Raw genomic sequence first — 13,932 nt, forward strand, 5'->3', positions numbered from 1 at the left:
AATTCCACTTTTCCAATCCAAGGAAATCTCTCCAGAATCTAGTGATGCTTGCATAATTAGCCTCAATGGTTCAATCCACTTACTTGCCGCCTCCTTGCTTAAGATTATAGGGTATATTCCATCAACTCCAGGATCCTTACTGGCCGGTAGGCTCGAAAGTTTTTTCATTAAATAATCTTACGAAATTTCAATATAATTAATTATATATTTTTCAACTTCACTCCCACAATTTCCCATTGCCACTAATGTTTTTTCATTTGTAGATGATCCTATTTTGGATCTTTATCCCATTGAAGAAATGGTTACTGGACACCCTCTATTCCTGCCAAGAAACAGAATCAAAACCAAAATGCGTAAAGCTAAACACACATCAATTGGGAAGTCAGCTAATGGATCCATTAAACCCAAGTAATAATGGTCAAATTCTTACAACAGAATTGTTGTGGATTGGATTAAAAAAATATATAGAAGTCAAAATGCTCTTGCCTAAACACGAATCTGTTTGCAGTATTCATATTTAAAGGAAAATGATGACCTATCTGCCAGAAATTAATTTATTTGTTCTTAAGAAGTCAATATTTGTGAATAATTGCACCCCATTCACGTGCTTAGCTGTACACCAACTTAGAAGTAGCCATTGGTTTAGCAGTTGGATTCTCCCACTACCGTATTTTATATTTGTCTTCTGGGACAAATATCTCCCAGGCAGATCTTGACACTTACATTATAATTACCCTCTCAAGTCCCTCTTGTAGATTTTAATGGATGGATATCCACCCTATGAAAATCCATTAGAGTATTGTATGTTACAAGGTGTGGCAATAAAGTTCCTGGACTGTTGCGGATATGTTCAGTGAATTTGAAAATAAACAGAAGTGGTGTGTTTATTTTCAAACTTCCTCAAATATAATGGGACAGAGATTGTGCAGTAGGCTGACCGATTGCACGTAACAACCAATTTCGTTGGTAGTGGTATTCTTCACTGTCACAAATTTGCAGTGGAGCAATGAATGAATATAAAATTGTTTTAAACTGGAAAATCTTCTAATGAAATGTATAAAATGTTACCAGAAATGTATGAAATGTTAAAAACTGTTTAAGAAAAGTTAAATCGTGCCAACGTGTTTGAATGGTATAAGTGGTTGAAAGATGGACATGATTGTTATTTGGTTTTTTTTTAGGAACATTAGCAACTAAGGCCATATTGCTCCGGAGATATGCGGTGTTAATTCCCTGACCTTTCCACATCTTCCGTATTTCGTGGTCACGGGCTCGAACCCCGGTCTAATCAAGAAGCGTGCGCTATGCACTGCTGCTCCTGCCCACCTTGCTACGGAGGCGCAGATGGACATGAGGATGTTCGAGATGATCCATGTTAACACTCACCCAAGTGGGTGTTAACTTCTTGAAATGAGGTTAACACCCACATTGCTGATGCTATCGAGGCAGTGTTAGGTGGGTCCGAAAACTGCTAGCTTGGGGGGGATACAAGGACTAATAGATTGCCAGTAGCCACTGGCAGAGGTGAAAGTGATTCTTGCACTGCTTTTATTGGAATGAACAGAAGCTTGGAAAACAAGATGTAGGATATTTCAGAGACTGCTGGGAGTCATTGCGATACAAATAAACACATGGGTTGTGTTAGGATAGCTAAGTAAAAGAACAGGTGCATGTATACTTGCATGTACACCATTGCTAGGAGTTTGGTAAGGAAATTTGATGAATTTGAGGTATTGCTCAAAGCATCAAAGGCGGATATTTTTGGGATATCAGAGACATGGTGTCCGACGGATATAAGGAATGCAGAACTGGAGTTTGGGGAGTACAACGTCTACAGAAAGGATAGACAGGATAGGAAGGGAGGAGGGGTTATGCTATTAGTTAAGAAACACATAAAACCCAAGGAAGTGAAGCCAGTCGACATCGTTGTACAGTGCAGCATCGAGACAGTTTGGTGTGACCTAAGCATTGGGAGATCAAAATTGAGAGTAGGAGTGTGCTATAGGCCTAATGACTGATGAGTATAAGAAGAAACTATACAGGGAAATAGAGTGGGCCAGTAAATCAGAGAGTCTTTTAATGGGGGGATTTTAATTTCCCAAATATTGACTGGAATTTGTGGGTTGGTCACTCACAAAAGCCTTGCTAGGTTGGTCACTAGCAAGGCTTTTGTGGATTTATTAGATGATTGTTTTCTTCATCAGCATGTTAGGGTGGTAACTAGAGGGAGTAATACTCTTGATTTGATTATCAGTAGTGATTCTTCATGCATTAAGAATCTGCAGATAGAGGAACCACTAGGTGGCATTGATCACAGTGTGCTGAAGTCATATTTACTCAAAGAGGTAACTACCATCAACGGTAAAGGGAAGGGTTTTTGTTTTCGTAAAGGCGACTATGATGGTCTGAGACAGTATTTAAATTCTATACAGTGGGACCAACTGATGATGTTACCAATAGCAAATTCAAAATGGGAAGCATTCAAAGAACTTATCTTGGAAGCTACTAGGCTTTACATACCAACATAGAAATATTGTTCATGGTTTAGGCCTAAATGGACGTCAGATGAACTAATGAGACATATGGCAGAGAAGAAAACGGCATGGGATACATAAAAATTAACACATGACACAGAAGCCTATGATAGATATAAGTTGATTTGTAACCAAGTTACAAAGGAGGTTAGGCAGGCGAAGGCAGATTATGAGAAATCTTTGGCAAGGGATGCAAAGAAAAACGGCAAAGAGTTCTTTACTTATGTAAACTCTAGAAGGAAGGGGATGAATCAGATTGGTCCACTTGATATCGATGGTTCAACTGTTGATGATCTTGCTCAGGTAGCTAACAAACTAAATGAATATTTTGCATCGACATTCACACATGAGGAGTTATTCAGCAAGGGGAATGCCAGAGGTGTATTCAACTCTAGCAGTAATCTAGAGAATCTTGTAATAACTGAGAGTAAAGTGGAGGAGAAATTGTTGAAGATAAACACAAGAAAGGCACCTGGGATGGATGCGATCTATCAAGTTATATTAAAGGAGGCAGCAAAGGAAGTAAGCAAACCCTTAGCCATAATTATGAGAGCTTCCTTGGACTCAAGGGAGGTTCCCATAGACTGGAGATGTGCAAATGTGACCCCAATTCACAAAGGAGGATCAAAGGCTGACACAAGTAATTATAGACCTGTGAGTTTAACTTCTGTTCCCGGAAAATTTATGGAGGCATTGGTTAAAGAAGCACTGCAGAATCATCTAGACAAGACTTCAGTTATAGCTCGGACACAGCATGGTTTTGATAAGAGGAAGTCTTGCCTGACCAATTTGATTGTATACTATGATGCATTCACAAAAGAACTGGATGCAGGGAATAACTTTGATATTATATACTTGGATCTTAGAAAGGCTTTTGATACTGTTGCACATGGAAGACTGCTACACAAATTGGAGCAGTGTGGCATTGGAGACAAATTGCTGCTATGGATAAAGGGGTGGCTGATGGGAAGAACACAGAGTGGTAATCAATGGACACTGCTCATTGTGGACTAATATTATTAGTGGAGTCCCTCAGGGTTGGGTCCATTATTGTTTTCTGTATTTATAAATAATATTGATGATGGTATATCAAGCTTAATGTCCAAGTTTTCAGACGATACAAAAGTTGGCAGGTATATTAAGGACAGTACTGATGCTATGCTGCTGCAACAGGATCTGGAAAGGTTGAGCAGATGGACTGAGAGGTGGCAAATGAAGTTTAACGTTGACAAATGTAAAGTACTACCTATGGGAAACAGCAACCCCAGAGCAACGTATCAACATTGTGGTACTACACTGACAGTGGTAGGAAATGAAAAGGACCTGGGGGTAATTGTGAAGGCAGATGTGAAGTTTTCTAAGCAGTGCAGATGGGCTGCATGAGTAGCTCATTGTGTCTTATCAATGATATACAGGAATTTTTCTAGCCGGGGTAAGAAGGTGATTATTCCCTTGTATAAGGCAATGGTCAGGCCAGACCTTGGGTACTGTATACAGGCCAGGAGGCTTCATTTTAAGAAGGGTGTAGAGCTGCTGCAATGAGTATAGAGAAAGGCAACAAGGTTATTGAATGGAACAAAGGGTTGCTCTTTTGAAGAAAGCCTTTAGTTTTGCAAATTACTGTGTCTGGAGACTAGGCACCGGCGAGGTGATCTGATATAGGTATATGAAGCCTTGAATGGTTTGAGCATGCTCAATGCTGATGGGATTCTTCCTCTTGCTCAGAATAATCACCTGAGAGGGCATAAATTCATACCGAGGAAAGATAGATGTAGGACAGATGTGCGGAAATTTGCCTTTGGCCAGCGGGTAGTTGGTTGGTGGAACAGACTTCCATCCCTTGTTGTGGAAGTTGATACCTCAAAGAAATTTAAGACTCAGCTGGACAGGTATTTCGAAAGAATGGAGGGGTGAAGCAGAAGTTTTTTTTTCTTTTTTTTTTTTCTGGCTAATGCTGCATAAGCTTGCTTTCTTGAATCATATGCCTCTACTAATGCTAATGCTAATTGTTTGACCCTCTGAATGATGCCTGATGAGTTGATATGAATAAGTAAATGATGATTTAGGGGGAAAAAGGAAAGTCTGTGCCAAATTGTGCTGCACATAATTTGGCACAATTTGGAAGCAATGAAGAATGTCATTGTGTGAAGACTTTTTCTAGACTTTACCATTAGTTGAGGCATATGATGCAAGAAAGCAAGCTTATACAGCATCAGCAAAAAAAAAAAAAAAAAAAAAAAAAACTCAACCTTCCCATTTTGCCCATCCGGTCACCCCAAATGTTTGTCTAGTTCAGCCTTAAATTTATTTAAGCTATTAACTTCCACAACACCTGCTGGCTAAAGGCAAACTTTCACACATTGATTCTACAGCTGTCTTTCCTCAATTTGAGACGCCTCCGTAGCCAGGTGGAAAGGAGCAGCAGTGTGTAGCACACGCTTCGTGATTAGACCGGAGTTCAAGCTTGTCACCATCAAATACGGAGGATGCGAAAAGGTCAGGGAATGACCACTGCATATCCCGGAGCAATATGGCCTTAGTTGCTAATGCTCCTAAAAACCAAATAACAAACAACAAACATCCTCAATTTGAATCTATGCCACCTCAGGTTCTTAGTCTCAGCAAGCGGAAGTATTCCATCAGCATTGAACCTGCTCAAACCATTCAAGATGTTACACACCTCACGAGTGCCTAGTCTCCCGATGCTGCAACTTGCAGAACTTAAGCATTTCTTCATAAGCGCACCCTTTTGCTCTTTCACCAATCTTGTTGCACTTCTCTGTACCCGTTCTAGCAAATTTTACATCCTTCCAAAAATGAGGCCTCCAGACCAGTACACATACTGAAGGTGTGACCTGACCATTGCTGTATACAAAGGAATAATCACCTTTTCTCTTGCAAAACTCCATGACCTGCTCTGGCAGCCCATCTGCAAAGAACTGCTCAGAGTACTTCATATTTGACTGCACAATTACCCCCAGGGCTTTTCATTCTCTAACTTCCTGAGTGTTGTACCACACTGTTGGTACATTTCTCTTAGATTACTGCTACCTATATGCAGTACTTTGCATTTGTCAGTGTTAAACTTCAGTTGCCACTTCTCAGCCCATCTGCCTAACTTTTCTCGATCCTGTTGCAGTGCATACTGTTTTTAGTGTCATTAACAACCCTGCCAACCTTAGCATCATCTGCAAACTTGGACATTAAGCCTGATATACCTTCATCAATATCATTGATAAAAACACAAAAGAACAAAGGGGCCAGCACTGAACCCTGGAGAACTCCACTAATAAATAACATTAGTCCACAAAGAGCAGTGTCCATTTATTACCACTCTCTGCTGTCTCCCACTCAACCATCCCTTTACCCATTGTACAGCAGTCTTCCATGTGCAACAGTATCAAAAGCTTTCCTGAAATCGAAGTATATGATAAAATTGTTTCTTGCATCCAGTTCCTTTGTAATTGGATACCACATCATAGTATCAAATCAAATTGGTCAGACAAAACTTCCCCTTAACAAACCCATGCTGTGTCTGAACTATTACTTCAGTCTTGTCTAGGGGGATCCTGTATCACCTCTTTAGCCAGTGACTCCATTATTTTCCCCGGAACCAAAGTTAAACTTTAGGTCTATAATTATTTGCATTACCATTTGAACACCCCTTTGTGAATTTGGGATACATTTGCACATCTCCAGTCCATGGGGAGCATCCCCTGAATCTACGGATGCTCTCATAATTATAGCTAAGGGTTTGCTTACTTCCTATGCTTCCTCCTTTAATATAACTGGATAAATCCTATCTATCCAAGTGACTTCCTTATGTTTACCTTCAACACAACAATTTCTCCTCCACTTGTTACCAGTTATTACAAAATCACTTAACTCCCTGTTAGAGTTTGATGAACATCTGGCATTCCCCTCCTTGAATAACTCCTCACGTGTGAATGTAGATGGAAAATACTCACTCAGTTTATCAACTACTTGAGCAGGATCATCGATAGTCGAACCATCTATCTTAAGTGGACCAATCTGATTCATCCCCTTCCTTCTAGAATTTATATAACTAAACAACTCTTTGCTATTTTTCTTTGCATCCTTTGCCAAAGATTTCTTGTAATGTGCCTTTACCTGCCTAACCTCCTTTGTGACTTGATTACCGACTAGCTTATATCTGCCATAGGCTTCTGTGTTGCCTGGTAATTTGCATCCCATGCATTTTTCTTTTTTGCCACGAGCCTCATTAATTCATCTTATATCCATTTAGGCCTGAACCCTGAACAGTATTTCTTAGTTGGTATGAAAATCCTAGTAGCCTCCAAGATTAAGTCCCTGAAGGCTTCCCATTTAGAATTCACCATTGGTAACATCATCAGTTGATCCCACTGTATAGAATTTTAAAACTGTCTGAGACCACTGTAGTCAATTTTACGAAAACAAAAACCCTTCTCTTCAAACTTGATGGGAGTTGCATCTTTAAGTAAATCCCACATCAGTAAACTGTGATCACAGTCATCTAGTGGTTCCTTTATCTGGAAATTCTTAATGCAAGAATAATCACTGCTGATAATGAGATCAAGAGTATTACTTCCTCTTGTTGCCCCTCAAATCTGTTGCTGTAGAAAACAATTTTCCAAGAAATCCACAAAAGTCTTGCTAGCGTGTGAGTGACCAACCCACAAGTTCCATTCAATATCTGGAAAGTTAAAATCCCCCATTACAAGACATTCTGATATACTGGCCCACTCAGTTTTCTGCTTTGCCCTTGGTTGAGAAGATGGAAGACAGTGGTACAGAAGTACAGTTCACTTTGTACAAACCTCCCGTTCACCCTACCATGGAATATTGTTCCCACATCTGCCCGCATATCCTCTCTCCAGCTTTGAACTATTCAAAAGAGGGTTGTTAGATGAATTAATGACTCATCTCTTACAAAGTCTCTCCACTCTCTGTTTTATAGATGGTTTCTTTCTGCTTATGCCTTTTCTGTAGATAATTTCATGGGCACCATTCTTCGGAATCGGCTTCTGTATTTCACCCTCTCTATTCCAAACCAGTCTAAACACATGCTGCAATCAGTCAGCATCCTTTCACTGTCAAACTTTAAACTTACAGAATCAACTTTTCTTCCTCATTTATTCCTTAAACTTCCATTTTCTAGACAAGTTCCCATCACATATATATCTTGTACTCTACAAAAATTGAAGTCTAATGTCAGCAACTGTCTTCCATCTCCTCAATCTTCAAACCAATTATGCAGTACTAAGTACTATAGGTTCTAATATCTTTTGTATTTTCATGTTTTCATTAAAAAAAAAAAAAAAGGGTAATTCATGCATTGCTCTATCTACATGAGTCACTGAACAGGTTTCAATAAGTCACAGCCCACTGTGACATCAAGTAATTTCAAGATAGAAACTGAACTTTTTGATCACACCTTGTATGCTGTTTATTTTGTGAAGTGTTTATTACATAGTTATTTAATTCAAGAAATTATATACTTAGATATTCCTTTTGCTAAAGACATTTGTTTATTAATTGTAATATTTTTATACACATTAAAATTTGTAATTTTCACTTTTTGTTTATTTTATAGAAGAAATTACTACAAGCTTCAGAAGGTTTGGGCCTCTTGTAGTTGACTGGCCACATAAAGCTGAGAGTAAATCTTATTTTCCTCCCAAAGGTAACTCTCTCTCTCTCTCTCTCTCTCTCTCTCTCTCATAGATACACAAGAATTTTCAAATCTCTTTTCAATTTCTGAAGTGAAAAATGACTTGGCATTAGTAGAGGCATAGGATGCAAGAAAGCAAGCTTATGTAGCATCAGAAAAAAAAAAAAAACTATTTCACACATCCATTCACTCTAAACCGGTGTTTCCCAACCTTTTTTTTACCATGCCCCACCTAAGTCTTTCTAAAATTCTGATGCCCCCTATGTAACGTTGCGAAACACCGATATACATATTTTTTATATTCAAAAATTGAATTATTCCCTGAATGAAGCCTAATTACAACTTGTTCAGGACACGAGACTTAGGTTTTAAGAAGAAATCATTAGGAAAAATTAAGAAAAAAATAGGAAGTAAATTTTCAAAACATATAATAGACATTGTGATATCCAGTCGATTTCTTTTCTTTAGTAACAAATCATTTATGGCACTAAATCCACATTCAGTTAAATATGAAGATGGAAACGGTAACAATAGCTCTCTTGCAAAGTTGGTTGAATTTGGGTATTTAATTTCTGTTTCATCACAAAGCCATGCCATCGCTTCTTTTATATTGAATAAAGTTTTAACTGACTCATCATTTTGCATTTCTGAGAATTCTTCTTGGTACTGCATTGATACATTAGACAAATCCACTAACATTGGTTGCATCATCCAGGTTGGAAAATCAATTTGTTTTAAATCAAAAAACCTTTCTTTTAAATCATCGGACAGAATTTTCAGATGATCAACAATAACAAATACAGTACAGCGGTATCAGTCACTTCACATTTTTGCAGACAACGAAACTGTTCAAACTTTTTTTACAAATATATTTTTGACATAATTTAATAAATGTAATGAAACCAAATGTCTTCGCTTTTGCATTGACGAGAGTTTTATTTGTTCCTTGAAGTTGTTTATTTAATATATTTAGTTTTTCAAAGATATCGGCTAAATAACTCACAAATGCTTTACCATCGGCCATTAACAGATGCTTCATTTTAGGTTTGTCACTTAAAAAGTCACTAATAGTATCAAATAGTTCCATAACTCTTTTCAAGCAGTTCCCTTTCGAGAGCCACCTTACTTCAGTGTGAAGTAAAAGTCTCACATGGTCTTCATTTTGTTCTTCACAAAAAAGCTTGAAGAGACACAAGTTTTCCCTAACACAATGCACAAGAAGCATTTCTGGATTCTCATCTTTCATCAATTTTAAGCAGCCATTTTTCTTGCCCATCATATTAGGAGCACCATCTGCAGCGCAAGATGTTATATTTTTCATTGGTATATTATTGTCATCTAAGTAATTTTTTAGCTTATTATATATATCTTTGGAGGTAGTGGTGCTCTCTAACGATTTACAGAATAACATTTCTTCAGCAAAATTACCTTTATCAATATATCTTACATAAGTTATCAGTACGGCTTCACTGTCTCTCAAAGTTGAGTCATCCATTTGCACTGAGAATTTTCTTGTTTTCAGCTTTCCAACAAGTTGTATTTCAATATCTTCACTCATTTCATCTATTCTTTCGCTAACAGTATTGTTATTGAGTGGCATAGCTTTCACGTCTTTGTCATCTTTTTCCAGAACTGTTTTAAGAAATGCTGATATTGATGGTTTGATTAAATTCTCTCCTATAGTATGATTTTTTCCAGATTTAGCAATGAGTAAAGAAATTTCATAACTAGCCTCAAGAGTACGATTGATAGTTGCAGTATGAGCAATAAACAGAGACTTTACCAACAATTCTTCTTTTGTACAAGTTAAGTCATAGTAGGCAATTGTTTTAAACTCTAGACGAGCAATTTTTGAATCCCCCCCTGAACAATCAAATTTCCCCCATGTGGGGCGTAGGACCCACGTTGGGAAACACCGCTCTAAACGTTTGCTCAGTTCCTCTTTCAATTTATTTAAGCTATCAACTTCGACGACAGATGGAAGTTTCTTCCAGCAATTAGTAACCTGCTGGCTAAAGGCAATTTCCACACATCTCTTATATAACTGTCTTTCCTCAGTTTGAATTTATGCCCCCTCAGATTTGTAATCTGAGCACTTCTACCAATATGCAATATTTGCATTTCCAATGTTAAACTTCAGTTGCCACTTCTCAGTCCATCTGCCCAAATTTTCTAGATCCTGTTGCTGTAGCATACTGTCGTTACTGCTGTCATTAACAATCCTGCCAACCTTTGTATCATCAACAGACTTCAACATTAAGCCCGATATACCTTCATCTGATGTTACTGTCCTGAATAAGGTAAATGTTGGAAGTGATCACAGAATGGTAAGATGTACACTTGATATAGATGTAGGAAAGGAAAAGAAAAAACTGACTCGAGTAAATAATACAAAGGTCTTTGAGATAACAGAAGAGGAGAAAAAGTAGTATGTATTGGAACTTAAGAACAAGTTTGAGCTTCTGCAGACAACTCAAGACCAAGATATCGATGAGGAATATTACAACTTTCTGAAGTGATAAAGCCCAAGAAACCTATAGGGAAAAAGAAATCCAAAGAAGAAAAAATTAGTCAAGAAACACTTGTCATGATGAACCGAAGACGACAAATGAAGAGCAAGATAAACACTGACAGGGAGAAAATTGAGTATACTGAGTTATGCAAAGCCATTAGAAAGAGACTCAGAGAGGACATAAGAAGATTTAACACAAGAAAAGTAGAACAAGCATTAAGGGAAAACAAAGGAATTAAATCAGCAGCCATGAGCAGTAATACAGAAAGACAAATGATACTGAAACTGAAGAATAGCGGTGGTGTACTTATAAACAGCAGAGAAGGCATAATTCAAATAGCAGAAGACTACTATAGAGAATTATACAAGGAGCAGGGGAATGATGCCAGCAGTGGGGAAGATGGATTGCAAAGTAGCAACACATACGACATATCCAGTATTCTTCCTGATGAGGTAGAACATGCATTGAAGAAAATGAAGAATCAGAAAGCCCCGGGGGAAGATGAAGTTACTGTAGAATTGTTAAAATTGAGAGGAAGAGACATAACACAAAAACTGGCAAGGCTCTTCACAAAGTGCATTAGAAAAGGTGTGACACCTAAGCAGTGGAATAATGCAATCATAGTTTTGCTGCATAAGAAAGGAGATAAATCAGAAATTGGAAATTATAGACCAATTAGCTTGTTATCCCACATCTGCAAGTTGTGCACAAGGGTCATTACTAACAGATTAGAAAGAATACTTGATGAGAATCAACCGAAAGAGCAAGCTGGCTTTAGGACAGAATTCTCAACTATGGATCACCTTCAGAGCCTTAAACACCTCAATCAAATCTCCTCGAAGGTGTCTAGTTTCCAAATTCTGCAACCCACATATTCAAAGTCTTTCTTCATAAGGACAGCCTTTTGCCGATCTCACCAGGCGAGTTACCTGACTTTGCACCCTTTCAAGAAGCTCGTTGTCTTTCTTTAGGTGCAGTCTGCATACTTGAACACAGTATTCCAAGTGTGGTCTAACAAAAGCCTTATGTAATGTGATTATCACGTCCCTATCCCTACTTGCAAAAGTTCAATAGATCATTGATAGGACACCATGGGCCTTCCTTTCAACCTGTTTACAAAGCTCAGGGAATTTCATGTCTGACTGTATCGTAACATCCAAGTCCCTTTCCTCCAGTGCTGGGTTTAACACCACCAAGTGAATAAGTTATTTAGGGAATACTGTTTCCCAGGTGTAATACCTTACACTTTGTCGGATTAAAACATAGCTGCCATTTTTCTGACCATTCTTGAAGTCTATCTAGGTCTCTCTGGGTGCCTCCGTAGCCAGGTGGGAAGGAGTAGCAGTGCGTAGCACACCCTTCTTGATTAGACCGGTGTTCGAGCCCGGCACCACCAAATACGGAGGATGCAGAAAGGTCAGGGAATGGCCACCACATATCCCGTAGTAATATGGCCTTAGTTGCTAATTCTCCTAAAAACAAAATAACAAACAACAACAACAACATGACAGGTCTCTCTGAAGAAGCTCAGCTTGACAGTGATCATTAACTACTCTACCAATTTTAACATCAACTGCAAATTTAGACATCACACCGTCTATCCCTTCATCGATGTCGCTTATGAAAATTAAAAACAACAGTGGTCCTAATACTGATCCTTGGGAACCTCACTTCTTACATCAACCCAACCTGAGGAATAGCCATTTATCAAAACCCTCTGTCCCCTGCCCTGAAGCCATCCTGCTATTAATCTAAGTATTTTCCCAGTGATTCCAACCTGTTCCAGCTTATAAAGCAACCGCTCATGTGGGACTGAGTCAAAAGCTTTGCTGAAATCTAAATAAACAATGTCAAAATTATTCCCTAAATCCAGCTCATGAGTGACCCTTTCAAAATAGCGAACCAGATTTGTTAAACATGATTTTCCCTTTACAAAACCATGCTGAGCATCCTTGAGAATTTCAATTCTATCCAAATGATCCTGAATTCCACCCTTGATCATTGGCTTCATGATTTTCCCTACCACTGAAGTCAGGCTGACAGGTCGATAATTTCCCCCTTCACTCTCTTCGAGCCACCCTTATGTATGGGAGATACATTGGCACTTTTCCAATCCACGGGAATCTCCCCCAAGTCTAGTGATGCTCGCATAATTAGCCTCAATGGTTCAGTGCACTCACATGCCGCCTCCCTTAAGGTTATAGGGTATATTCCATCAACTCCAGGAGCCTTACTGGCCTGGAGGCTCGAAAGTTTTTTTCATTACATAATCTTGCGAAATTTCAATATCATTAATTACATATTTTTCAACTTCGCTCCCACAATTGGCGCCTCCATAGCCAGGTGGGAAGGAGCAGCAGTGCATAGCACACGCTTCTTGATTAGACCGGGGTTCGAGCCTGTCACCTCCAAATACGGAGGATGCGGAAAGATCAGGGAATGACCACCGCATATCCCGGAGCAATATGGCTTTAGTTGCTAATGCTCCTAAAAACCAAATAACAAACAACAACAAGAAGCTCCCACAATTTCTCATTGCCACAAAAGGTTTTTCATTTGTAAATATCGATGGAAAATAACTGTTGAGTTCATCTGCAATGGCTGCTGGTGTATTTAATACTCTCCCCTTTCCCTTACGTAAAGGTGCAATCTGGTTTGTCGTGCTCTTCTTGGCATTTATGTATGTGAAGAATTCCTTTTCCCCCCCTCTGTTTGGTAGTGATTTCTGATAAACTGCCTTTGCCTGTCGAACCTTTTTTGTGGCTCTATTACAGATTATCTGGTAGCTGTTATAGGCTTTAGTACTTTTTATAGCTCTGTAAACTTTCCATGCCACCTTTTTCTTCTCAAGTAATGTGGCTACTTCACTATTCATCCAATTTGGAACCTTCCTTGTGGAGTATTTTTTTTAATGGTAAATACGCATTCAAGGCATCTGTAATTAATGTTGTAAAAGCATACCACAATTCCAATGTATTCGTTCTCTCCGCGATATCTACCCAGTTAATAGAGGCCATGTAGTACCTTAAGGCATCGTAATTTCCTTTTCTGAAATTAAAACCCATTCCTTTGCCTTTTACTACTGCTACCTCTCTCATATGTTGATACAAATAACAGTCATCTAGTTGATTTAAATATTTTGTTCCCCATGTCGAGATTCCTTTCCATTTACTCCAATCAATTAGAGACAAATTGAAATCACCCATAATAA

General features: G+C 38.5%; 1 protein-coding gene across 2 annotated transcripts in view; it reads left to right on the forward strand.

Annotated features, from left to right (window-relative positions):
• Positions 1 to 13,932, forward strand: part of LOC150085672 (cytoplasmic polyadenylation element-binding protein 2-like) — a 309,051-nt gene that overhangs the window by 103,387 nt on the left and 191,732 nt on the right. The window contains exon 5 of one of the 2 annotated variants that reach the window (XM_090374177.1): positions 8,131 to 8,220. The exons of the other annotated variant lie outside the window; for it this stretch is intronic. Within the exon in view, the coding sequence (XP_090230303.1) occupies positions 8,131 to 8,220 (90 nt within the window). The remainder of the gene's footprint in view (positions 1 to 8,130; positions 8,221 to 13,932) is intronic. 2 annotated transcript variants of the gene reach the window in all.

This window comes from Mastigoproctus giganteus, chromosome 5, assembly GCF_048544385.1.
Source record: "Mastigoproctus giganteus isolate SK-2022 chromosome 5, ASM4854438v1, whole genome shotgun sequence".
NCBI lineage: Eukaryota > Metazoa > Arthropoda > Arachnida > Uropygi > Thelyphonidae > Mastigoproctus > Mastigoproctus giganteus.